This window comes from Hypanus sabinus, chromosome 1 (genome assembly GCF_030144855.1).
Source record: "Hypanus sabinus isolate sHypSab1 chromosome 1, sHypSab1.hap1, whole genome shotgun sequence".
Taxonomy (NCBI): domain Eukaryota; kingdom Metazoa; phylum Chordata; class Chondrichthyes; order Myliobatiformes; family Dasyatidae; genus Hypanus; species Hypanus sabinus.
This window is the reverse complement of record NC_082706.1, coordinates 92824210-92849622: the sequence shown is the minus strand read 5'-3', so window position 1 is coordinate 92849622 and position 25413 is coordinate 92824210. Positions and strand designations below refer to the sequence as shown.

Here is a 25413-nt window from a genome sequence, read left to right as displayed (position 1 = left end):
TACTTGATATCTTACTAAGCAAATTTTTTTTTATTAACAGGAATTCGAAGAGGCTAAAGGATATACAGCTGCCATTGAACATTCATTAGGAATGTGATTACTTGCTAGTTTATTCCCCCGTCTCAAAGGCAGTGATGTGAGTTGCTCAGATATCTTCTATATTAAAGTTAAACCAAATCTGTTCCTCACCTGTATCTACATTCAAGTGTATAATTGAGGCAACATTTGCTTTTGCTTTTCTCCATCTATATGGTCACCATTCCATGATCTCTTATCTCTAAATGGTCAATGGTGTCTTTATGGCCTCATGAACTGCTTCATTGCAGTTGCAGATTTCTGCATTCCAAATGCTGTTCCGTTTTTCGAAAGCAGAATTATAATGAGGCTGACCACAGTGTTTAAGGAGTTGTTGGCTATTAATAACCTATTCGGCCACTGGCCCACTCTATGAAATGTTCTGTGCCAAAAGTACCAAAATAACATACAAATGCCTGACCTCACACTAAGGAACAGACAGTATATTGGACTACAGATTCATGTAACAGAGGGTGTCAGTCTTGGCACCAATGCGCTCATTGATTTTCATAAGCACATCTGTTCAATGGACAATCAAACTCAAACATGGATCTGTGTTTACCTTAGGTCCTTGTGGTCCTCGGGCCCCAGGAAGACCTCGAAAACCCTGTAAAGGAGAACAATTTCAGTCATTTTCAAGAAACAACTGGACAGTTGCATGGAATGGAAAGGGTTAGAGCAGGGGATCTCAGCCCTTCTTTATGCCACAGATCAATACCATTAAGCAAGGGGTCCATGGACCCCAGGTTTAGAAACCCTGGGTTAGAGTGATGTGGGCCAAATACAAGTGAATGAGATCTGCTTAGACAGACATCTAGGTTGGCACGGATGCTAGTCCATAGGACTTGTTTCCAGGCTATTTAACTCTTTGAATCTATTGTGATCATTCAGATACTTCACAGAGATACCTTGCACAGCTCCTGATGTATGTAAAACAGCAACGAATGGCAAATTCCCAGCTTCACTTGAATCAGTGGGTACATTTTCACGGCTGGGCTTTAAAGTACAAAAGTACAGTTCATGTTCTTGCTGGACTGCACTGTTCTATTCACCGCTGTCAGTACATTATCAACATGGACTGAGGAAGAGCATAATGTAACAGCTGAGTAACTGTTGAATGGTTACAGACAGTTTGAAGTTGGAAGGCAATTTTGATTTAGACCCAAATCAGGGAATTAGTGAACAAAAGGTTTTTGACAACTTGTAAATGCACTCTAGTTTTGTTTTGCTGAAATGACTTTATCCCTCTATGTCATCAGTGTTATAAAAATAGCACTACGGAACTCCAAGCTTTTTATACCCTTGGATTCAATCCAGCTGTACCAGAACATACTGTGGGTTATTTAACAATATTGTGCATTGCTGTTGTTCCACAGAAATCATCTGTTGTGCCTTTACGCTATCAGAGTCTTTTGATGACTGTTCCAGTGACCACTCAGTAACTAGCACTTAGCTGCATAATCCAGGTAAGAGGTGAAAAGAATTACCTGGACTCCTCACTATCATCTTTCCCCAAACCGAGCCCATTGTAATGGTCCTTCAGCCTTTCAATCCATAAGGCTGAATGACTGGCTAGATTGTCTTCCGCCTGTCAAACTTTACACATTACTCATTGTATTTTCTTTGAATTTATTTCATAAGAAATATGGAAAAAATTGAGAAAAGAAAGAAAAACTGAGAACACTATTTTCATTAAAAAAAATATACCAGTAACATTCTGACAGCACTTGCAAATCGTACTTGTCAGTTCCAGAGAGGTTGATACCATGCAATTTAAAAATTTGTTCACTCTGAAATGGGGGTGCCCAAATATTTTCTTCTAAATTTAATTGGTATCTGCCACAACACAATGCTCCATATATATGCATGAATCTACAACACAACGTTCTATATATATGCATGAATCTACAACACAACGTTCCATATATATGCAAGTACCTCCACAACACAGCATTCCATATGTTTCAATGTCAAGATGGCAGTGCAGTCTTTGGAAAATCAGGGATATTAGATTTCACGTTTCACAGGTCACACCCTACCAGCACGTGTCTAAATACAGGAGAATGCAGTCTATAATCCTCATCATGTTTTTTGCATCATTCTTGGTCTTTTGGAATTACTAGACATTCTGTACTCCTTTGGGAAATGTGTGGTTTTATATATTTGAGAAGAGCATATTGGCACAACTAGTAGACCTTCTGCCTCATAGCTTCTGCAACCTTGGTACAGCCTCGACCTCAGGTGCTCCGGTTGCCCCTCTCATCCCCAAAACAGGTGGGAAGGTAGAATAATTGATCACTGTAGGTTGCCCTTTGTGTGTGAGTAAGTGGAAGAATCTGCCAGTGGAGTGATGGGAGATAACGTGAATAAAAGATGATCGAAATAGAATTAGTGTATACTGGATGATCAACAGTGACTCAGTGGGTTAAAGGAACTGTTCCCATGCTACATGATTTTATGCTAGTAGCTCCACATATTGTACACATATGATAAAGGGAGCTGATATTATTAAATTACACCATTGCACTAATATTACAAATGCTCATTTTGTTAGGTCTGCATCATAGGTGTAGTTATAAACAAAAAAATAAACCTGAACAACAAGATCACCAACATTTCAAAAATGCTTCAGATAAAAAAGTGTAGCATTCAGCATATCCATTGCTTACAACACACACTTCTCTGTTCTGAACACACACACACACACACACACACACACACACACAGTCCTGTCAAAGGGTCTCGGCCCAAAACGTCGACTGTACTTTTTTCCATAGATGCTGGCTGGCCTGCTGAGTTCCTCCAGCATTTTGTGTGCGTACATCAGATCCTTACTGGGTGTAGCAGGGTAAATGCCAAGATATTTCTACTAGTGGAAAGATCTCGAACAAGGGAACCTAATTGCAAGATTAATGGGCGATCATTTAAAACTGACGTGAACAGGAACTTCTCACAGGTAATGTGAATTTTTGGAATTCCCTACCCCAACAGAGAGTAGAGGTAGATCTTTAAGGGGGAAGCAGATACATCTTCTTTTAAAAATTATTGAACTGAGGGCTGTGGGGAACTGTCCCAGAAGAGGAGATGAGGCCTAGGAAAGATCATAGTGAATAGCAGGGCAAAGCTGAGGGGCAAGCAGCTTACTCCTGCCTGTAAGCTCGTAAAAGATCTCCACTAAATATATATTTTAAATCGTAAAAGGCATAGAAGTATTTTTTTAAACAGTTAATAAAGGACAGTAATTTCACATGCCATCAAATTCAATTAAATCAGTTTACAAATAAATAGTTTCAGCTGCAACTCCGTCACTTGCTATGCCAACATGTTTAAACACACAGAACTATCCTGCTGTAGAATCCTTCCCAGGAAAATTTTCATCCTAAGAAACTTCCTGATTTCTGCTCCAGTTGCACTGGAGCATGGCTAGCCATGTAATAATACACTTAAGGTGGATTTTCACCCAACCCACACACCTGGAAATTGGGATGTGTTGCAAGGTTAGATTCAGAACTGGCTTACCCATAGGTGGAAGGCTATAACTCTGGCTGGAGATCTGTGACAAGCAATTTGGTGGAGTTTGAAACCTGCTATGTAAACACCAATGCCTTTGAAAGGAAAAGCCTATGGCTTCCGGTGACATCATCGTCGAGAATGGCAGCTTAAGTCACGAGCTCCTCCGGAAAAACACCTATTAAGCCCCGTTAACCCATCAAATATAGTATTTTTTGAAAAATATTTGAACTGAAAAGAGGGGCAAGAATGGGGAAAAGGAATGGAAATAAAAAAAGCGACACTGCGGAGCCTGTGGCAGAGGAGTGCAGCGAGCTGCTCTCCTACCCGACCTCGTGCTAGCGAGGCGGACGCTGGGCCTCGTTCAGGTGAAGTGGTGAATATGATCGAAATCCTGAAAGAGATAAGGGAGTTCCAGAAAGAAATAGAGCAGCAGCTACATGATATTAAGTCAGAGCTCGCCAACATCAATCAAAAAATAGCGGTGGCAGAGACTCAAATTGAGAAGGTGGAAGATCGCGTTCAAAACGTTGAATATCAGCATCTACAACGTTCCCGAAGGAGCGGAAGGCTCGTCTATGACGGAGTTTGTTGGAAAGTTGCTGCGGGACGCACTGGAGCTTCCCTCAACTATGGAGCTGGAAATTGAGAGAACTCATCGTGCATTAGTCCTGAAGTCTACCCAAGATAAGCCACGTTCAATAATAATTAAATTCCTTCAGTACAGCACCAAGGCAGAGATTCTACGAAGGGCCTGGGGTAAGAAGAGAGTGCTTTTAGACGATAAAGTAATATATTTTGACCAAGATTACCCCCCCCCCACCCCCTGCAGAAATGTAAAGAATACTCTGAAGTAAAGCGAGTACTAAAGCAAAAAAAGATTAGATTTCAGACTCCATACCCTGCTAAACTTCAAGTGTTTTATGATGACAGGACACGGTTGTATCAGACAGTGGAAGAGGCGACTACAGACATGAAGGCCAGAGGGTTGCCTGTCAACATGACCAAACCGAGGGAAAACCTGGCAGAGGAATTATCCCGCTCCGCTTGGGAAATAGTGCAAGAATCGAGAAAACAGGAGATGGGAGGAGGCTGAGAGAAGTATATCAGGAACAGATCAGGAGTTTCCCAAAGGCAGTCCTCACCCCCTTCAGAAGAGCCATATGGTTTGACTAATTTTAAAAATGTTGAGAAGCCAAATGGAAGCAAAAGTAGACGGTGATATACCTATCTAGAGAAATACTTATTATAATGTGGATTTTATATTACTTAGTTGTTGTTCTTTATTTGCTCACTTACTCCTTTTTCCCCACCAAAATGAGAATATATATATGTGTGCATATATGTGTATGCATGTTATATATGTGTTATAAATTAACACCTTCTTGAATTCTCTAGAGTTACCCACTTTAAGCAAAGAACAAATAGAAGGATGACTGCTGACATTACTGAAGTTGAATTAAAAGCTGCAATTAGTAGGCTTAAATTAAGCAAGTCACCAGGATCAGATGGGTATATGGCAGAGTGGTACAAAGAATTTAAAAATGAGTTAATTCCTGTTTTACTTCCCACACTGAACTGGGCTCTAAAAAAGGCACAAATGCCACCCAGTTGGAAGGAAGCAATAATCTCAGCTATACCGAAAGAAGGCAAGGATAAAAGGAATGTGGGTCATTTAGACCAATATCCGTTCTTAATGTAGATTATAGATTATTTACCTCCATCATGGCCAAACGATTAGAGGAGTTTTTACCCATACTGATACATAACTATCAGACAGGTTTTATATGACAACACCAGACACAAGACAACATATGAAGGACACTTCACATTATGGATCATATACAAAAAAATAAAATCGAAACAATAGTGATAAGCATGGACGCTAAAAAAGCATTTGATTCGGTTAATTGGAATTTTCTTTACAGAGCTTTACATAGATTTGGTTTCCAAGACACAATTATTAAAACTATACAGACACGATATGACAATCCTACTGCTGGGATTAAAATCAATGGATATTTATCAAATAGTCTTATCCTAGAAAGGGGCACGAGACAGGGTTGTGCATGGTAACCGCTACTCTTCACGTTATATCTGGAACCATGAGCTCAATACATCAGACAAAATGAAGATATCAGGGGAATTACTATTAAAGGGATGGAGCATAAATTGGCTTGTTATGTGGATGACATTTTGATCTATCTAGGGCAACCAACATACTCTTTAACTAAATTGACGCAATACTTTGAACAATATGGTCAATTATCTGGAAACAAGATCAACAGAGATAAAACCCAATTACTTTCATATTACTATAGCCCACCAAGAGAAATTGAAAGTAGATATCCCTGGGCATGGCACACAGAGTCTTTCAAATATTTGGGCATCATTATGCCAAAAGATTTGACAAAATTGTCAGAATGTAATTATCAGCCTTTATATAAAAAAATTAAGGAAAATATGGCAAGGTGGAACCGGATTCCTTTTTTCAGTCTCAGTTCAAGGATTGAGTCTATTAAAATGAATATTCTGCCCAGACTGTTATGTCTCTTTCAGACCCTACCAATAGAGGTTAATCAAAATCAATTCAATGAATGGAATAAGATGTTATCAAGGTATATGTGGCAGGGTAAAAGGCCTACAGTTCGTCTCAAAACTTTGCAATTAGCAAAGGAAAAGGGGGGATAGGGCCTACACTCTCTTAGAAATTATTATTTTGCAGCACAGTTGAGAGCTGTGATTTGTTGGTGCTTCCCATCATATGACGCTCAATGGAAAAACACTGAGGAGCGGGTACTTCCCATCCCCATACAAGCAATTTTGGCTGTTAACAACCTGCAAAGGTACATAAATACTATTGATAACCCATGGGTGAAATTGACTCTTAAAATATGGAAAAATACTATGAAAGAATATAATCTAGCGGGAGATATTGCAATTCTTAAATGGTGTGCATATGACTCTGATTTTACACCAAATAAATTGGATGCTAGATTTAAGGACTGGACAGCTAAAGGAATAACAGTTCTTTGCAATATAATGAAAGAAGGAACACTGTTCAGTTTTGAAATGCTTAAAGGGAAACACTTATTAGAAAAACAAGATTTTTTTCGGTATTTACAGATGCGACAATATGTTAATAAGATGCTTAAAAATGTAACCACGGCAAGTACATGCTTGGTAGAGCTATTTAGAAAAGCATATAATTCAGATACCGGTAGTAGAATCATCTCAAGCATGTATAAGGGGTTGTCAAATCTTAAAACACATTCGACTTCGTACATTAAAATAAAATAGGAGAAGGAAGGAGGGATAATTATATCTGAGGAAGAATGTACAACAATATGGAGATATCAATGGAAGTGTACCAGTTCACAGAAATGGAGGGAGTTTGGATGGAAAAAACTTGATAAGATATTTTATTACACCCTCTCAGAAATCCCATTATGATAGTAACTTCCCTGTTTGCTGGAGAAATTGAGGAAATCAAAATGCAAATCATTATCATATTTTTTGGGACTGCCCTGTTATCAAAAACTATTGGGGGGGATATACAATGCCTTACAAGACATCTTTAAATGTGAAATACCCTTAGAGAGTAAGACCATATATTTTGGATATATACCTCAAGAATGGTTGAAATGAGATAAATATTTAATGAATATACTGTTGGTGGCTGGTAAAAAGACTCTTACGAGGAAATGGTTATCACAGGAGAGCCCAATTTTAAATACATGGATGGAAATTACAATGGACATTTACAAAATGGAGAAGATAACAGCATCTGTTAATCATAAGCTGGAACAATTTGATTCATGGTTTAACTATATAATGCCTCATAGGCCTGATTTTATTCTCACAAATCAATGAATCTGTTGCAAAAAAAAAATCACTCCCTACTTGTACATAGTTCTTTCCTTTTGCTTGTTTTTTTCTTTCCACTCTTTTCTGTAAGTGCATACCTCAGATAAATACTTTGTGGAGATTTGTGATGTATATGATTATATGATATATATATATATACACACACAATGTCTGAAATACATCTTATGGAAATGTTTGTTTGATGATGAACTTAAATAAAAAAAATTACAAAAAAAGTAAAAGCCTATCAAAAGTAGTAGATAAATATAGTCCATCACAGGTAAATACCTCCCCATCATTGGGCCCATCTACAAGGTGTGTTGTTGCCAAAAGACAGTGTCTATCATCAAAAACCCCTACCATCTATCCAAGCCATGCTCTCTTCTCAGTGCTGCCATCAAGAATGATGTACAGGAGCCTTAAATCCCACACCATAAGGTTCAGGAACAGTTTCTACTCCTTGAACCAGAGCAGATAACTTCACTCACCCCAAAAATGAACTGATTCCCCAAACTATGGACTCACTCTCAAGGACCCTACAATGCATGATCTCAATATTATTTATTACTTTTTAAATCTATTATTATTTTGCTTTTCTTCTAGCATTTTCACAATCTGTTGTCTTTTACACATTGGTTGTTTGTCTATCTTTGTGTGCAGTTTTTCATTGATTCTGTTGTGTTTCTCTGTGTTCACTGTGAATGCCTGCAAGAAAATTAATTTCAGGGTTGTATATGGTGACATATATGTACTTTGAAAATAATATACTCTGAATTTTAAGAAGCTTTAAGATAGAAACACATATAAAGGAAATGGAGGGATGCACAGGAGGAGGACCTTTTGTGTAAATTAGCATTAAGATCAGCACAACGTTGTGGGCCAACTGGCCTGCCAAGTGCTGTACTGTTCTATGTTGTTAATGATCAGCTTATGTCTTGCCCACTATTATTTTCGTTAAGGCAACAGCCAGGTACAGTATAAAATTCTAATTTAGTGGACTACATGAGAATTATACCCCCTCAACCACCAGCAGCCAATCACAATCTAGAGGTGGCAGTTCTGGAGTACTTTTCCAGTTACCTTTTGAACTGGGAATCTTTCCATTAGTCCAAGTTATCCAAATTAATGTGACTTATGATATGTGCAGATTCCATCTAAGTTTTGCTCCAAAGAAATATTGACAAATGAAAGCATGTTTAAATTACAAAAATGTCTGAAAAATTTAGTCAACTTATTTGCACTTTGATAAAATTTGTTACCATTAATGATGCAAGCAAATGTTGGGTAGTGACTTGTTTGTATTATTTTTAGAATCGAGCTACTGTGGTTAACTAGACTCAATTTTTTTTTATGTTTATTTTGAGAATCTCCCCACGAACATATTTTCTATTATTTTCAGATGTCCTTTTTATGATCAAAAGCTTCCCAGCTGTAGCTTAAATTCAGATTAAATTTAAAGCCAAAACGAAATTCAGTCATGACACTGGCTTATGCCATGCAGCGGTTCATGAGTATTACCTCGATACTCAAGAGCAGGAATTGCATTCGAGTTGTTTGGGTGTAAATGCTCAGCAGGAGATACTAGTCCAATGCCAGCTTACGCTATGATGCGCTGCTGGTGACATGGTGAATATTGTAAGCCTGGAGCCTATTTCCCAACACACACTGAGATCGAGCCTGACTTATTTTATAGTGGCAGAGGAGAATGGAGAATGGAGAAACACCTGCAGATCAGGCAGTGTCAAAGTTAACATTTCAGATTGATGATCAATCATCAGAACAGGAAAAAATTATAAACTAAAACGCTTTCAAGGGGGAGAACGAAGGCAGACTAAACAACACAAGTGATGGTGGTGCCTGTTGGTGAAGGCTTGTCCACTACAATGGATCCGAGTGGGGAAGGCACAAGTAGAGGGAAATAGTCACAGCATGGGAACAAGCCCTTTCACCCACCTGGTCCATGCTGATCACAATTTCTATCTAAAGTAGTCCCATTTGCTCACTCTAATCCCTCTGGGGCGGCATGATAGCATAGTGGTTAACACAACGTTTTACGGTAACAGCAATCAGGGTTCAATTCCCGCTGCTGCATGTTAGTAGTTGGCATCTTCTCCCTGTGATCACATGGGTGTCCTCCAGGTGCTCTGGCTTCCTCCCACAGTCCAAAGATGGACTGGTTCGTAGGTTAATTGGTCATTGTAATTTGTCCCGTGATAAGGCTAGCATTAAATCAGGGGTTGCTGGAAGGCGTGGCTCAAAGGAGTGGGAGGGCCTGCACTATATCTCAGTGAGATTTAAAAGAATAAAAAATAAACCTTTCCTAGCCCTACACAAGTACAAGTACCCTTTGAATGTTGTGAATGTCCCTACTTTTGGTGGCTCACTCCCTTTATGTACTGAAAAATTGCCCCTCAGTAGAGTTTTTCTCAGGAGGTTATCAATAAGGTTGCTGAAGGCAGTGGATAGTGTCTGCATGGAGTTTAGCAAGGTCTTTGTCAAAGTTCCACACGTGAGGCTGGTTCAGAAGTTCAGTTGTTTGGCATTCAGGATGCCGTCCAATTGGAGTCAACATTGGCTTAGCGGGAGACGCCAGAGTGGAAGTGGATGCTTGGCTCTCTGATTGGAGGCTTGTGACTTGTGGTATGCTGCAGGGATTAATGCTGGATCCTTTGTTGTTTATCATCTACATTAATGATTTGGATGAGAATTTTTTAGATTAGGTCAGCAAATTTGCAAATGACACCAAGACTGGGGGCATAGTGGGCGGGGGGAATGCTATCAAAACTCGCAAACTGACTTGGACTTGCTGGGAAAATGAGCTGAAAGATGACAGACGGAATTCAATGCAGATGAGTGTGAGGTGTTGCACTTTGGGAGGACAAACCAGGGTAGAACTTACACAGTGAATGCTAGGGTATTGAAGAGTGCAGTAGAACAAAGAGACTTGGCAATACAGATCCTCAATTCCTTGTATTCAAAATGGACTTCATTTTTGCTGTGTTTTCACGTCAAAACTGTGTACAATTTGTTTGTGTTTTATGAATGCTGCTTATATGTTGTGGTAAGTCTTTCATACACGTAATTGAGCACAAAACAATAAACTCAATGTTGACTTTGAAATTCCGGGCTGTGAGCCTTCTAAAACTGCTACTCACAATTGTTGGAGAAAGGTCTGCAGCTCAGTAAAATGGTATATATGGTCAGCTGAATATTAAAATGTTTCAAGCGGAATTGCAGAAAAGTATGCCTCTGAGACGGCCAAAAAACAATTCACAACTCTACCACCACAAACCAGTATGGAGCACATCTGATTCTGCGTATGCTGCAGCACTGCACATCTGTACCAGGGTACAGCACTCTATCACTGGGACCCCAGCTCAGTTATATTCCTCTTTTTGCTTCTCAGTTCTCTTCTGGTCCCTTCTGCGCTGCAACAGAATGAGAGAATGAGATGAAAAATCACCATCACCCCCATGCCCATTGCTGGGACACGAATCCCCTCGATCTGATCTTGGAGCCCCTCTCCCTCACTACTCTGGCCTCACCCATTTCCCCCTGTTCTTATGGCAACAGGTTTCCCCTGTGTTCAAGCCTCAGTTAACATGGCTCGGAGCTTGGGCTCAGTTTTCCATGGTGCTTCCACGAATAAAATAATCATTGGCATGCTACAAGACAACCATTTACTGACCTTTGGAAGGGGTGAGATGATCTCTCTCCAGGGCACTGCAAGAACCCTGAACTTTAAACTAGCAAACCTACCTCCTGCAATTTAGCATGAGTAGGAGGCCCTTAAAATAAAAGAAATAGCAGTCTCACATTTTCTTTTGACCAGGTTCCATAGAAAGGTTCATTCAATCTGATTTGCCTATTAGAAATGTTTGGAAGGTTACTAAAATCATGAATTTTATGGTAAAATGTTTAAGAGCTGACTGGTGACTTCTAATTAGTGGCTTGCATTGTTTGATCTTGCAACACAGTGCTTCTGATGCCTTGGCATTGAACTTCAATATCAAACCCCTGACTTTTCTGAAATAATAAAGTTTATTGTGCAAAATGTTATGGTAATTGTCCCTTTCTCCCCCACCTTTAACATTTTCCTTCAAACAAATGACATGGTGTGTTATAGGAGGCCCCCATAAAGTCAAAGGTCAGCTGGATGAAAACATTCTGTATTGAATGAGAGCCACATATGTAAAGCAGTTAATGATACTCTCTGTAAAAACCTCACATGGAAGGCCAGAATCCGTTGATAGTTTCAAGTTCTGCGGTGAATTGCTGGCAAATATGAACAAAAGTGCTTGGAAACTTGGCACTCATGCAGCTGAATGTGCTTACGAGTCCTTGTTCCTGAGTCTGCTTTGCAGCTACACACAAGAGCTGAGGGCGAGTCTGATGAGGTTGCCCAGTACTTAGGCTGAGGTATCTGCTCACCAGGCTAGACCTGCCGCGCAATCCACCTGTTCATTGATTCATTGAGATTTTAATTTCGTGAAGAAGAGCAAGAGGGATTAAGTATTTTTTAAAAAAAATAAATAAATCTGGCACAATTCTTAACCAATTATTTCAAACTTTTTTGGAAACTAATTTCTTAAAATAAACAATAATATATTTTAATACCTGTTGTACACTTCTAAACATCTCAGGGACTCTAAGACATTGAATGACCCTTGGAGAGAAAAACAATTATCACAAGTCATGGATCCTTTGTCAGAAGTGAAGGAACTTCAACCGGAAATATTGTTATCTGTTTCCCTTTCCACAGATGCTGCCTGACCAGCTGGGGGTCCCCAGCATAATCTGTGTTTGTCTCATCGACTTCTATTCAAGGACTTTGACAGCCGCCAATGCTGAGGATGAGGAATTGTCTGTGGTTGCAGCTGCTGCATTTTAGGTAGAGTTAATCCTGGCCCATGTGTGTGATCCCATTTCTAGCACCTTTGAAATAATCTGTAAAACCATAAAAAGTAGCAGCAGAACCAAGCCATTCAGCTCATCAAATTTGTTCTGACATTTACCACTCTCTCACCTTAATCCCCTTACCAATCAAGAACCTATCAATATCTACCTTAAATATGCCCAATAATTTGACTTCCTTGACCTCCAAATTACAGATTTAGCGCCTTCTGGCTGCAGAAATCCCTCTTCATTTGTTTCAAAGTGACTGTAAACTCTCCTGTTAATGGAAATACCCTCTCTATGTCCACTTAATCCACATCTTTCAGTGTCCAATAGGTTTTAATGAGATCCCCCTTTCATCCTGCTGAAGTCCATCCTTCTGGAGTCTAGGCCCAGAGACATTAAACAATCTCAGCCCCAAGTCTACTGCCAGGATCTCCTCCCTGTAATCCCCATTTTCTATATGTGAAGCTAATTCCCCTGCATCCATCATCTGTCCCATGAAGTGCTGAGGCCTGAGCACTGAACAGGCCTTGGACACCCTGTCTTCAGCACATGTCCTTGAATAGTCAGACATTTACTTTAAAACAAAACTTTATAAGCTTTGTGCAAATATCTCTGGTAGTCAGGGCATTTAAACAAATACAGTGGATTTCAGTTATTTGAGTCATCAGGGATGCCAGAAACAGCAGGCAGTGAAAATGAATGATTTCATTACTTCAGTAAGTTAGGAACTATGAAAAATTTGAAGATATCAACAATCATCTTGTAGGTCACAACGAAAATGAAGAATTGGCGAATGTAATTGTCGAAAGCATTGTATGAAGACAGTCCATTATCTACACTAGGTGTCTGCAATGACCTTGTTCATTTACAGTCAATCGAAAGAATATGGCAGCGTATTCTCAATGAACTCTCCACTGACAACTATTCGGAACTAATACACAGTTCCATCACACCGTAGTAGTATTGGTAGTGTTCTAATTTGTTCTGTATTTCACTTAAATACATCATTTGTTAATCAGATTTCTAAAATAACTTTTTAATTACATCCATGAAACTTTGGCAATTGGGATAGCCACTTAATTGGGATAAAAGGTACTGGTTCCAATGTGTTCAATTCACTGAAATCCACTGTACATTTCAAATACCTTAAAATACTAAAGTAAAATAAGTTAAATACTTATCCCACAAGGAACTGCTGGCAAACAGAGCTCACCTAGGCCCCACACACAAAATGCTGGTGGAAGGCAGCAGGCCAGGCAGCATCTGTAGGAAGAAGCACTGTCAACGTTTCAGGCCGAGACCCTTCGTCAGGACTAACTGAAAGGAAAGATAGTAAGAGATTTGAAAGTAGGAGGGGGAGGGGGAAATGCAAAATGATAAGAGAAGACTGGAGGGGGTGGGGTGAAGCTGAGAGCCGGAAAGGTGATTGGTGAAAGGGATACAGAGCTGGAGAAGGGAAAGGACCATGGGTCAGGAGGCCTAGGGAGAAAGAAAGGGGGGGGGAGCGCCAGAGGGAGATGGAGAACAGGCAGAGTGATAGGCAGAGAGAGAGAGAGAGAAAAAAGAAAGAAAAGAAGGGGCAAAAAACTAAATACATCAGAGATGGGATCTATCAGGGATGTCATGGTTCCTCCCCTTCTTACCCCATCCCTGATATATCTAGTTTTTTTCCCCTCCTCTTTTTTTTCTTTCTTTCTTTTTTTCTCTCTCTCTGCCCATCACTCTTTGCCTGTTCTCCATCTCCCTCTGGCGCTTCCCTCCTCCATTCTTTCTCCCTCGGCCTCCCGTCCCATGGTCCTTTCCTTTCTCCAGCTCTGTATCCCTTTTGCCAATCACCTTTCCAGCTCTCAGATTCACCCAACCCCCTCCAGTCTTCTCCTATCATTTCACATTTCCCCCTCCTACTTTCAAATCTCTTACTATCTTTCCTTTCAGTTAGTCCTGACGAAGGGTCTCAGCCCGAAACGTCGACAGTGCTTCTTCCTGTAGATGCTGCCTGGCCTGCTGAGTTCCACCAGCATTTTGTGTGTGTTGCTTCAATTTCTAGCATCTGCAGATTTCCTTGTGTTCACTTAGGCCCACTGTGTTTTAAAAAAGATATAAATCATTGCAAATTTTCTTTATTTTGATATCTAATAGAGAGTAGAACAAAAATACCTATATATGTCCCTGAATTTATGCTTCTAGTACAACTTTGAATGTTGGTGGTAATTGAAATAAGCCAAGGGTTAATGAAATACATATTTAATTATGAAATTGATAAAACTTCTTACAGAGCTGTTTCATTGTTTCAAATTACAATGACAAATTGAAAATGATTTTTCATATGGTATTAATAACCTACAATTTCAAACTATATCTATCACAGCATAATTCAAGGAAACAGTATGTAAAATTAAAAGCAGAAGGGGTGCTATTCAGGAAAAGAGATAACAGATGTTCTTTGTATTCATTATGTCAGTAGAGAAAGCAAACAGTTGTTTCTAAAAAAAATTCTTTGTAGAAAAAACAAAGACAAGGAACTTAAAAGCAATTTATACAGTAATGCACCATCAATAACTCACTCTGAGACGTAAAGGCGAGATATCGGCTTTTATTGACTGGAAGAAGGAACAGGCAGTGAGTGACCACCATACTACATCCTGGAGACTGAGGGCCAGACTCAGGCCTCAATCGCCTTTATACCGGGGTCTGTGGGAGGAGCCACAGGAGCAGTCAGCAGGGGGCGTGTCCAGACAGGTATAGGTAGTTCACCACATTCAGTAATTTAAGACATAAATTAAAATTATTGTAAAATTACTTACACAAAATACCTTGCCTTTTAATTCATACTGTGGTTTACAGAGGAGGGGTACATTTCAGTATTAAGTCAAAGTGCAAGAAGATTTAGAGCAAGAAAGATAAAAATGTCCAAGTAACACACACAAAATGCTGGAGGAACTCAGCAGGCCAGGCAGCATCTATGGAAAAAAACGGTATAGTTGATATTTTAGGCTGGATGTAGAGGCTGGTGGGGTGGTAGGTGAGCACAACAGGAACCCTATCCTGGTAGGGTGGTGAGAGGATGGGGTAAGAGCAGATGTGTGAGAAATGAAAGAGGTGCAGTTGAGGGCACCAGCCTCCACATCCAGCACATAATTCTCCAAAACTTCCGCCATCTCCAACGGGATTCCAAACACCTATACCACCCCCCCCCCATACACACTTTATGCTTTCCACCCCCTTATCCATTTGTCCCTCCTCACCGATCTCCCTCCTGGCACTTATCCTTACAGGTGGAACAAGTGCTACACCTGCCCCTACACCTCCTCCCTCACTACCATTCAGGTCCCAAAACAGTCCTTCTAGGTGAGGCGACACATCACCTGTGAGTCTGGTGGGGTCATATACTGTGTCCAGGGCTCCTGGTGTTGCCTGCTCTGTATTGGTGAGTCCCGATGTAGATCATGTGACTGTTTTGCCAAGCACCTACGCTCCATCCACCAGAAGAAGCGGGATCTCCCAATGGCCACCCATTTTAATTCCGCTTCCCATTCCTATTCTGATATGTCAAACCATGGACCCTCTACTGTCGTAATGAGGCCATACTCAGGTTGGAGGAGCAACACCTTATATTCCATTTGGGTAGCCTCCAACCTGGTGGTATGAACATCAATTTCTCAAACTTCTGGTAATGCCCACCCCCTTCACCATTCCCCATCCCCTTTTCTCTCTCTCACCTTATCTCCTTGCCTACCCATTGCCTCCCTCTGGTACGCTTATCCCCCTTTTCTTTCTCCCATAGCCTTATGTCCTCTCCTATCAGACTCCCTCTTCTCCAGCCCTGTATCTCTTTCACCAATCAACTTCCCAGCTCTTTACTTCATTCCTCCCCCTCCCGGTTTCACCTTTCACCTTGTGCTTCTTGCCCCCTTCCCCCCCCCACCTTTTAAATCTACTCATGTTCTTTTCTGCCGAAGGGTCTCAGCTGGAAACGTTGACTGTACTCTTGTCCATAGATGCTGCCTGGCTTGCTGAGTTCCCCCAGCATTCTCCGAGTGTTGCTTGGGTTTCCAGCACCTGCAGATTTTCTCTTGTTTGTGATAAAAAAATAGCCAAATGGTGTGAATGCTGCTAGTGTTACTGAAACTTGCACAACAGACCCCAGTGGAAACATGGTGTTTTGCAGTTGTGATAAACAAAATGCACACCAATGTGAACACATTGAAACACCTAAGCAAGTGTTTTGGCTTAATACCTCTGAAAAGGTATCCTTGGCAATGAGCTTCAAGCTGCAGTAGTAAAGCACAGAACAGTACAACACAGGAATATGGCTTTGCAGAAATAATTAAACAAGTCCCTTCTACCAACACAAGTCCCTCCATTCTCCACATACCCATGTGCCTATCTCGCAAAACCTTCTCTCATATTTGCAATTAGCATCATCACTGGCAGCACATTCCTCGATATTAGAAAAAACTTACCCTGCACATCTCCTTTGAACATTGCCTCCTCAACTGTCATGTCTGTCCAGTATTATACAATTTAACCCTTGGACAGATACTGAGTGTGTACTCTGTCAATGCCTCTCATGACAGTAGTCATCTGAGAGAAGGCTGGAACCTCAAATTGAAGCAGGGAGAGGTTTAAAATGTCTGCAGATATCCCTGCTCGCTGCTCAGTGCAGGATCTAAAGAAACGGCCAGGGACACCATCCTGGCCAAATGTTTTCTGCAGATTCACACTCCAGAAGACCGATCTTGCGTCCTCAATGGTGAATGTGGGTTAACGTGCATTGGAGGTTGTCAGGCTGATTGGTGACATACTGCCGTTCAAAACATGCATAGAACACATTAATCTCACTGGAAGGAATGCGCTGTAGACAGAGATGCTGCCCAACTTCATTTTGTAGCCTGTAATAGTCCTTCCACAGATGATGGCTGTGACATGGTTTTGGATTGGTACTGTATCTTGGCATCTCTAATAGCTTTAGAGGCCATAACTTGATTTCTTGTAAAGGTCAGGGTCACTTTATTTGAATACTGAAGTCCTAGATCTCTGTAGGGAATGGAGCTTCTGGTTCAGCCATGGTTTGATGGTAATGCTGTAATATATCCTTCATGCCCTTTGCAGGATCCCGAGATATTCCCATTCACTAGGCTTGTTGCTGTTGTCCCTCTCTACACATTGTGGCACATCAGGTGACAACCCTGCCGTTTCTTTAGCAATTTTGTCTGTTTTTTTATGAGGCCGAGTTGCTAGCTCAATGTTCAACTCAGAATGGATGGACCGCGTACAAGGAGCCAGCCGGATTCGAACCCGGGACTATTCAACTCAAAGTCCAGTGTGGATGCCACTACACCACTGGCCAGATAAATTTCTACGTTTACAACATTGTAAATTTTTTTAATAACCTAATTCCTCTTGACAACGATGGATGGAATGATGTTCTTGGATTTTTTTGGGGAGGGGAGGGTCCCTTAAGGAGATATACACTTATGTATTAATTGTTTCGTCATTGCTTGTTCACTGGCATATCATTTTGTGTACTTCTCCTCTCTACCATAGTCGATTCAGATCTCATACCTTCACAGGACATTGGCTTCAGACAGAAAGAACTAAACCACTTTTAATCTTTATGTTAAATTCTATTATGTTCATGATCATTCTTCTACAAAGGATGCTTAACTACAAAGGTTATTAACATTTTGCCTTTCCTCATTACTATGTTTTCTTGTAATAATGTCAAGACAGTATAGAATCAGACCCTTTGGCCCATCTTATTTGACCTGGCAATTAACTATTTGCATAAATCCTACTTTTTATTCTCCCCACATCATCATTGACCCTTCTTCCCAGATATTACAACTTACCTACACACCAGGAGTAATTTACTATGGATAATTAGCTTACCTGGGTGACAGGGCGGAGACATGTCTCTACCAAAGGAAGTATAAGATGGTCCTTCCCTCTGCTAGCCTGCAGATCACCCTTGGGCAATTTGTAGCACCATCTTAACAACCCCCCCCCCCACACCAATCAAGGTCACATGAAGCCATGGGAGCAGGTGGTAGATGGTCATATGATCAGTTGGTGCACATCACATGTCCTGGTTATATGCACACTGATGTCTGGCAGGCAAACTTTATCGATAATGGTTACCAATCTGGTAAAGACACTGCCCAAAAGGAGGCAATGGCAAAGCACTTCTGTAGAAAAATTTGCCGAAAACAATTGTGGTCATGGAAAGACCATGACACAGCACATAACAAATGGACAAATTAATCTATCAACCAGCATGTCTTTTTGATGAGGGAGGAAACCAAAACACTTAGTCATGGTGGAAGAGCAAACTCCATAGAGGCAGCACAGGTGCTCGGGGTTGAACATGGGCTGCCAGGTTTGAGGCAGCAGCTCTGCTAGATACCTCACTGTGTTGCCCCATTGGCTCCTTAAAAATCTGACCTGGCATGTCATTTCTCACATACTTCATCACTTCATCACTCTTACAACTACTTTGGTGTGTTGAGTCTGAGTGGATTAATGGCCCCTTGTCAATAGTGCTTTTTATTATCTGCTTTTGTGACCCATAGACAACTCCCAAAAGCGCTTTCTGCTCTTTGCCATTCATCACACTACGTAATTTTCAGCCTTGCTCTCTCAGCAACCACATGTCTGCAAAGACTATTATAATGCACCAATAAATGTATCATTTCACCTTGTATCATTTCACCTTGCTAAAGCACCTTCATTTATGATTTTAACCTTTTTTTTTTGCTTTTCACTCCAATGCTCTCTTCCTCTGGGTTGTCATTCAGCTGAACCTTCGCAATTTACTCTTCAATGCCCACACCCCTTCCTTGCTATGCAATTTAAAACATCATTTTCAGCCCTAGTTATTCATTTTGCAGGGCACCAATTCAAATTAAGCCAATTCCAATAGAAATACTCCTTCTGTTCCCTATTCAGGTGCCAGTGCCAGTGAAACAATTTATCTCAGCCATTCTTTGAGAGTCTTCAACTCCAAAACATTTTATTCATGAGCTGTACCTCTGATTTATCTACTCCAGGTGTAAATTACTCCAGTGGATTACAGCTCCAAATAATGTGCCTATAAAAAGTGTCCACCCCATTGAAAGTTTCATGTTTTATTGTTTTACAACGCTGAATCACAGTGGATTTAATTTGGGGACACTGATCGGCAGAAGACCTTTATGTCAGAGTGAAAACAGATCTCTACAAAATGATCTAAATTAATTGCAAATATAAAAGACAAAATAATTGATTCTATAAATATTCACTCCCTTCAAGTCAGTATTTAGTAGATGCACCTCTGACAGCAATTACAGCCTCGAGTCTGTGTGGACAGGTCTCTATCAGCTTTGCACATCTGGACACTGCAATTTTTCCCCATTCTTCCTCACAAAACTGCTCAAGCTCCGTCAGAATGCATGGGGGTCATGAATGAACAGTCCTTTTCAAGTCCAGCCTCATATTCTCCATTGGATTAAGGTCTGGACTTGACCACTCCAGGATATTAACTTTGTTGTTTTTAAGCCATCCCTGTGTAGCTTTGGCTTTATGCTTAGGTTCATTATCTTCTGCAAAACAAATCTCCTAAGTTGCAGTTCTCTTACAGACTGCATCAGGTTTCCCTCTAGGACTTTCCTGTATTTTGTTGCATTCATTTAACCCTCTATCTTCACAAGCCTTCCACGGCCTGCTGCAGTGAAACATCCCCACAGCATGATGCAGCCACCACCATGCTTCATGGTAGAGATGGTGCATTTTTTGATGATATGCAGTGTTTGAATTACACCAAACATAGTGTTTAGTCTGATAGCCAGAAAGCACAATTTTACTTGCAACCATCTTCCAGCTGACTTCAGAGTCTCCCATGTCTTCTGGCAAACTCGAGCTGAGATTCCATGTGAGTTTTTTTGCAATAGTGGCTTTCCCTTTGCCATTCTCCCATAGAGCTGTGACTTGTGAAGCACCAGGGCAACAGTTGTATGTACAGTCTCTCTCATCTCAGCCACTGAAGATTGTAATTCCTCCAGAGTTGTCATAGGTCTCTTGGTGGCCTCCTTCACTAGTCCACTTCTTGCACAGTCACTCAGATTTACAGCTGTGCCATATTCTTTCCATTTCTTGATTATTGACTAAACTGCAATCCAAGGGATATTCAGTGACTTGGAAAAGTTTTTGTATCCATCTCCTGACTTGTGCTTTTCAACAACCTTTTTACAGAGTTGTTTGGAGTGTTCTTTTGTCTTCATGGTGTAGTTTTTGCCAGGATACTGACTCACCAGCAGTTAGACCCTCCAGATACAGGTGTATTTTTACTAAAATCGATTGAAACACCTTGACTGCACTCAGATCTCCAAAAACAGATTTCCATTTAATTAATTATGTGACTTCTAAAACCAATTGACTGCACCAAGGATGATTTGGTGCATCATATTAAAGGGGTGTGAATGCTCATGTGATCAATTATTTTGTGTTTTATATTTGTAATTGATCTAGATCACTCTGCAGAGATCTGTTTTCACTTTGACACGAAAGAGTCTTTTTCTGTTGATCAGTATCAAAAAGAGTCAAATTAAATCCACTGTGATTCAATGTTGCAAAACAATAAAACATGAAAACTTCCGGGGGGGGAGGGGGGTGGTGAGTACTTCTAATAGGCACTATAGGTTTTGTGTATACAGTATATCAAATCTCAAATCCTGCACTACACTTGTTTCCATAAGTAACTGTGCTGTCTTTACGACAGTTATTTAGTTTATAATATTTTCGCTTAGTAATTCATTTCATAGTATTTTCTAGTTAGAATTAGAAGTGTTTAAAGTATATTCATTGCATGTAAAATATATCGGCATGCGATGACGTCACATCCGGTTTCGCCGTGTCTTGTGGGAAAGTACCGGTTTGAAATTAGCGCGAGGGTGGGGGCTCACCACGAGGCACACCTGAGCAGAAGTTGTTTTGCAGGCATGAGAAATCACAGTGAGAGCAACGCTGTAAGTTAATAGATAATCGATATATTGAACTAAGATGTTAATGCCGATCCTGTTAGAAGTAATGACGGTCGATAATGTTTATGCTTTCGTTAGTTAAAGAGTTGCGGATAGTTTGCATGGAAGTGTATTTAAGGTAGTCAATGGAGCAGGTAAACTCTGCCTGTATACTTAGTGTAATGTTGTTATAGTAACCTTTACAAGTATTTACAATTGAAATGTGATATTAAGGAAGGAACAAATACTGTATCAATCTTGTATTGTTTTATCAACAGTTTTCACCATATGTTAATGTGAAGAGTGAACAGTAAATGGTTAATCTTACTGCGATCTGGTTCTTATTGACTGTGGTTTATCTCGACGTTTAATTCGGCGTTTCGTGAAGGAGAACGTTACAGTAACAATGGATTACTGTAAATACATCTTTTCCTAATGTAACAATCTGAGAAAGGCTTCACTGCTAACTTCATGGTCTTTCTGTAGAAGCACTGTTCGAGTTATTGTTAGAGATATCGGGTGCTTTGGAATGTGAGCTGTCCAAAGAAGGGAGTAAGCTTTCGTGTTGTGTGCCAGACGGTGCGTGAGCTGGGTCTTTTGTTCGGCAGGAGATGAAAGGAGAAGACGCCGGAGAGAAGAGGTCGTAAGAGTCGACCTGGAGCGGGTCCATGATTTGATGAAGCCCGGGGGGGGGGGGGGGGGGAGATCGAAGGAGGATCGTTGAAGGGGAAACCGTGAGCTCCAACTTGTGCACATTAGACTGTTTAATTAAAATGAGCTCTTTTCTTTTTTTGCTGTTTCTTTACTAACCCTTTAGGCGAATTAAGAATTATAAAGCTAAATTGTTTAATTGTATGCAGTGTACTGTTTGTTCTTTTGTGCTATAACGAATCACTCAGCATCCATTCAAACAGGGGGATTTGGGGTGGGCTTACACCTCAATCTCACATGTTTGCTGGGGCTGGAGATTGTCTTCCGCAGATTTACACAGCCAACGGAACCAGAGTGTTTCACTAAATATCAACCGATGTTTTCATTAACACAAACTAGTAACAACTGTCAACCACTTGTGTTTGGCAAAACTCTAGGAGAACAAAAATACTTCCTTCCATGTTATCCTTATCCAGAATCATTCCAGTTTATGGGTCCCTACGGTGAATTACAAGCACAATCATTGAGGTTCAATCATATAAATGGATATCCCACTCAATAGCCAAGGCAGGATTGGTCAGGCTAATTGCTTATTACTTTACCAAAGTTTCTTTCCCCTATTTAACTGCCTGAAAATGCAAAAGTATTCAATCTAAAAAGATTTGTTAAACAGACTTTGCTATCAGAATGGTTTCTTCACTGTTTTGATTTCCAAGATACGTGTTAAATAAAAATGTCTTTCGTGATGCTTCCAGGGTCATCTTTGAACCTTTCTGGAGCTCTATGAGCTTGATCAAGCTGGGAATGGTGAATTTGTTTTGAGAGACATATCTGACATGATCATGGGCGGAACTCCATTGGCTCCGGATAGGACATTTGGGTGGTGGTCTTCCCCTTTGATTCTGAAAATCTGGGACAGGAGGCACTGATGTTTTATACAAAAGCTGCTGTCACAAACCAGTGACTATGGCACTGTACAGATTAAGCTTGGTTAGGGACTGGGAACTGTGACCATTGAAGGCATGATGTGTTAACTTGCAATAAACAGAACTTAAAAACTGATTACGTCCTCTGTCAGATATTAGTCTGGAGTATCCTCTTCTCTAATAAGAAGATTCTCTTGATTATTTTGCCGACTTCCCTGTTAAACTCCACCCAAGCACCAGTATCCCACCCTCTATCCCAGTGCCAAATCCCAAAGCTCTTCTTTGGTGCAGCTAACTCGGGCAAATAACAGAAACAGATCTGCAACTCCTGACTAACAAGAGACAGCTACACACATATCAAGAGCCACACTAAAAGATACGCTCAGCCCTTAAAGGTATAACAATTCTTAGGCATACATTACCAAAGATTGAAAATTGATTAAAATGAGCAGCTTTACTCCATCTCAACATTTTTTTTTAAAAAAGAGAACTATTTGTAAACGAAGATTTTGCATGCAGCCTTTACTTGCCTACAAGCTGAACACAAATTAACCAGCTTTCAGGTGCAAAGGTAGTGCAAAAATATAAAAGTAGAATCTACACACTTTCTTTACATAAATACCACAATGGAGAAAAAGTGGTGAATGTTGACTTTCTACTAATAAATACTCATTACTCAAAGAAATAAACGATTCATTATTATTAACTGGGGATACAATATAAACGGGAAGCTTTAATGAAGACTTCATAAGTTTGTCACCTCTCAGAAATTAACTAGCAAAGTAGTAGGACACTCATGATAGAAAGGTTTTGCATTGTATTATACTGTTTAACAGAAGCATTTTTGCAATGATAAACTGGGTAGACAGTTTATATAAGTGGCACATTGTTAATGACAAGAAAGATACAGCAGTGCATCATGAACCTGGCATTTATGTGTAGACAGAGATAGATGCTTAGATTACAAGGGGCCCCTTCTGTGACATAAAGCGTAAGTAGATCAGTGACAATATAGAAACTATTATTGCTGTTTTCTTATTTTAACCATGTTCTAAGGTGAATATAGAAAACAGTTTGTGTCAAAACACTTCAAGTAAATACAGACTATGCCATACTCAAATTTGTGGCCAAATGCAACTCTGAAAAGTCTTCCGTTTTACCAGTGAAAACAGGAAAATACATCTCTCAAACTAGATCACCTATGTCCTGTCCTAGTTTCCAATGGATCTAAACTTCATTCAAGCTTTCACAAACTTCATTCGGAGTCTGCCAAGCTATATATGGACAGGAATGTTGGACCAAGAGTATTTGAAATAAATTAAGCCCTCCATAAAAGGTGGCTTTCATTTAATACAAAGATGCAAAAGTTGTACTACTTCACACAATTATGAGCCAAATTGACTAATTAGTTCACTCCCACCCTTTGATAGCCAGGGAACTTCAATCCTTGGCATTACCACAAGTTTCAAGTTGTAAATGAATGCTGAACTTTATTTTGTTAAGTTTGTTCTGCATTTTAACAAAGGTGGTTGACGGTGACCAATACACATTGAATGCAGAAGTGTTCATGTAGGATCAATCATTTAGATAAATATTCCAGCAAAACCTCAGGGGTGCTGAGGATTTGAAGTCACAGTGTTGGAGTCATGTGATGTGGGAATGTGATGTGATGTGATGTGGGAATCATGAGGGTGTAGGGATATGTGAATGTATGGTGGGGGTGGTACATGTCAGAAAAGCATGAGCAGAGCGGGCCTTGCTTCTGAGAAAAGGCAACTGAGGGTGACCTGTCATTAAAATGAGCTTTGAGCAGCAGCCAATCGGAGAGATCAGAAGCCAGAGAAATACATAGTTCGCTACCGTTCACTGATTGAGCCAAAAGGACAGCAACTCTTGGCAGCTTTGGAGCTTTGATGGCAGCCAGTGTTCGGGATTGATTGGCAAGAAGAAATTAAGGTAAGGCAGAGGCCAATGGAGCACAGCCGCCATTGTCGGCGCATTGATGGAGTGGACAGAATTAGAGTGGAGATTTTGAGGCTTCAGCTCTTCAAGGCTTCAGTGAAGAGAGGCTTCAGTCAGAGAAACCAAAATATGCTGTAGATAGAGGCTTTTCCCCCTTCTTTACATTTGCTCAGTTAGGACAGTAGAGACGCCAGGCAGGATAGTTGAATGCTCCTCTTGCAGGATGTGGGAAGGCAGGAAAATCTCCAGTGTCCCTGACAATTACATCCATGAGAATTTCATCCAGCTGCAGCTTCGAACAAGTTGCAGCTGGAAATGGGTGAAGTCTGGCTCAGGGTGTGATAGGGTAAGACATATGGAGAAGTAGTTACACCCAAGGTGCAGGACTCAGGAGCCTGAGTGACAGCCAGGAAGAGGAAAGGGGTTAAGGAGCCAGTGCAGAGAACCCCTGGTGGTCTTCCCCCTCAACAACAGGTATATCACTTTGGATACTGTTGGGATGTGGAGGAGGGGTATCACCTAAA

At 40.5% G+C, this 25413-nt stretch overlaps 1 protein-coding gene across 2 annotated transcripts in view; it reads right to left on the bottom strand.

Annotated features, from left to right (window-relative positions):
• Window positions 1-25413, bottom strand: part of LOC132395550 (collagen alpha-1(XXI) chain-like) — a 210471-nt gene that overhangs the window by 36542 nt on the left and 148516 nt on the right. For both annotated transcript variants that reach the window (XM_059972345.1, XM_059972338.1), the window contains exon 17: window positions 638-682. In XM_059972345.1, the coding sequence (XP_059828328.1) occupies window positions 638-682 (45 nt within the window). The remainder of the gene's footprint in view (window positions 1-637; window positions 683-25413) is intronic.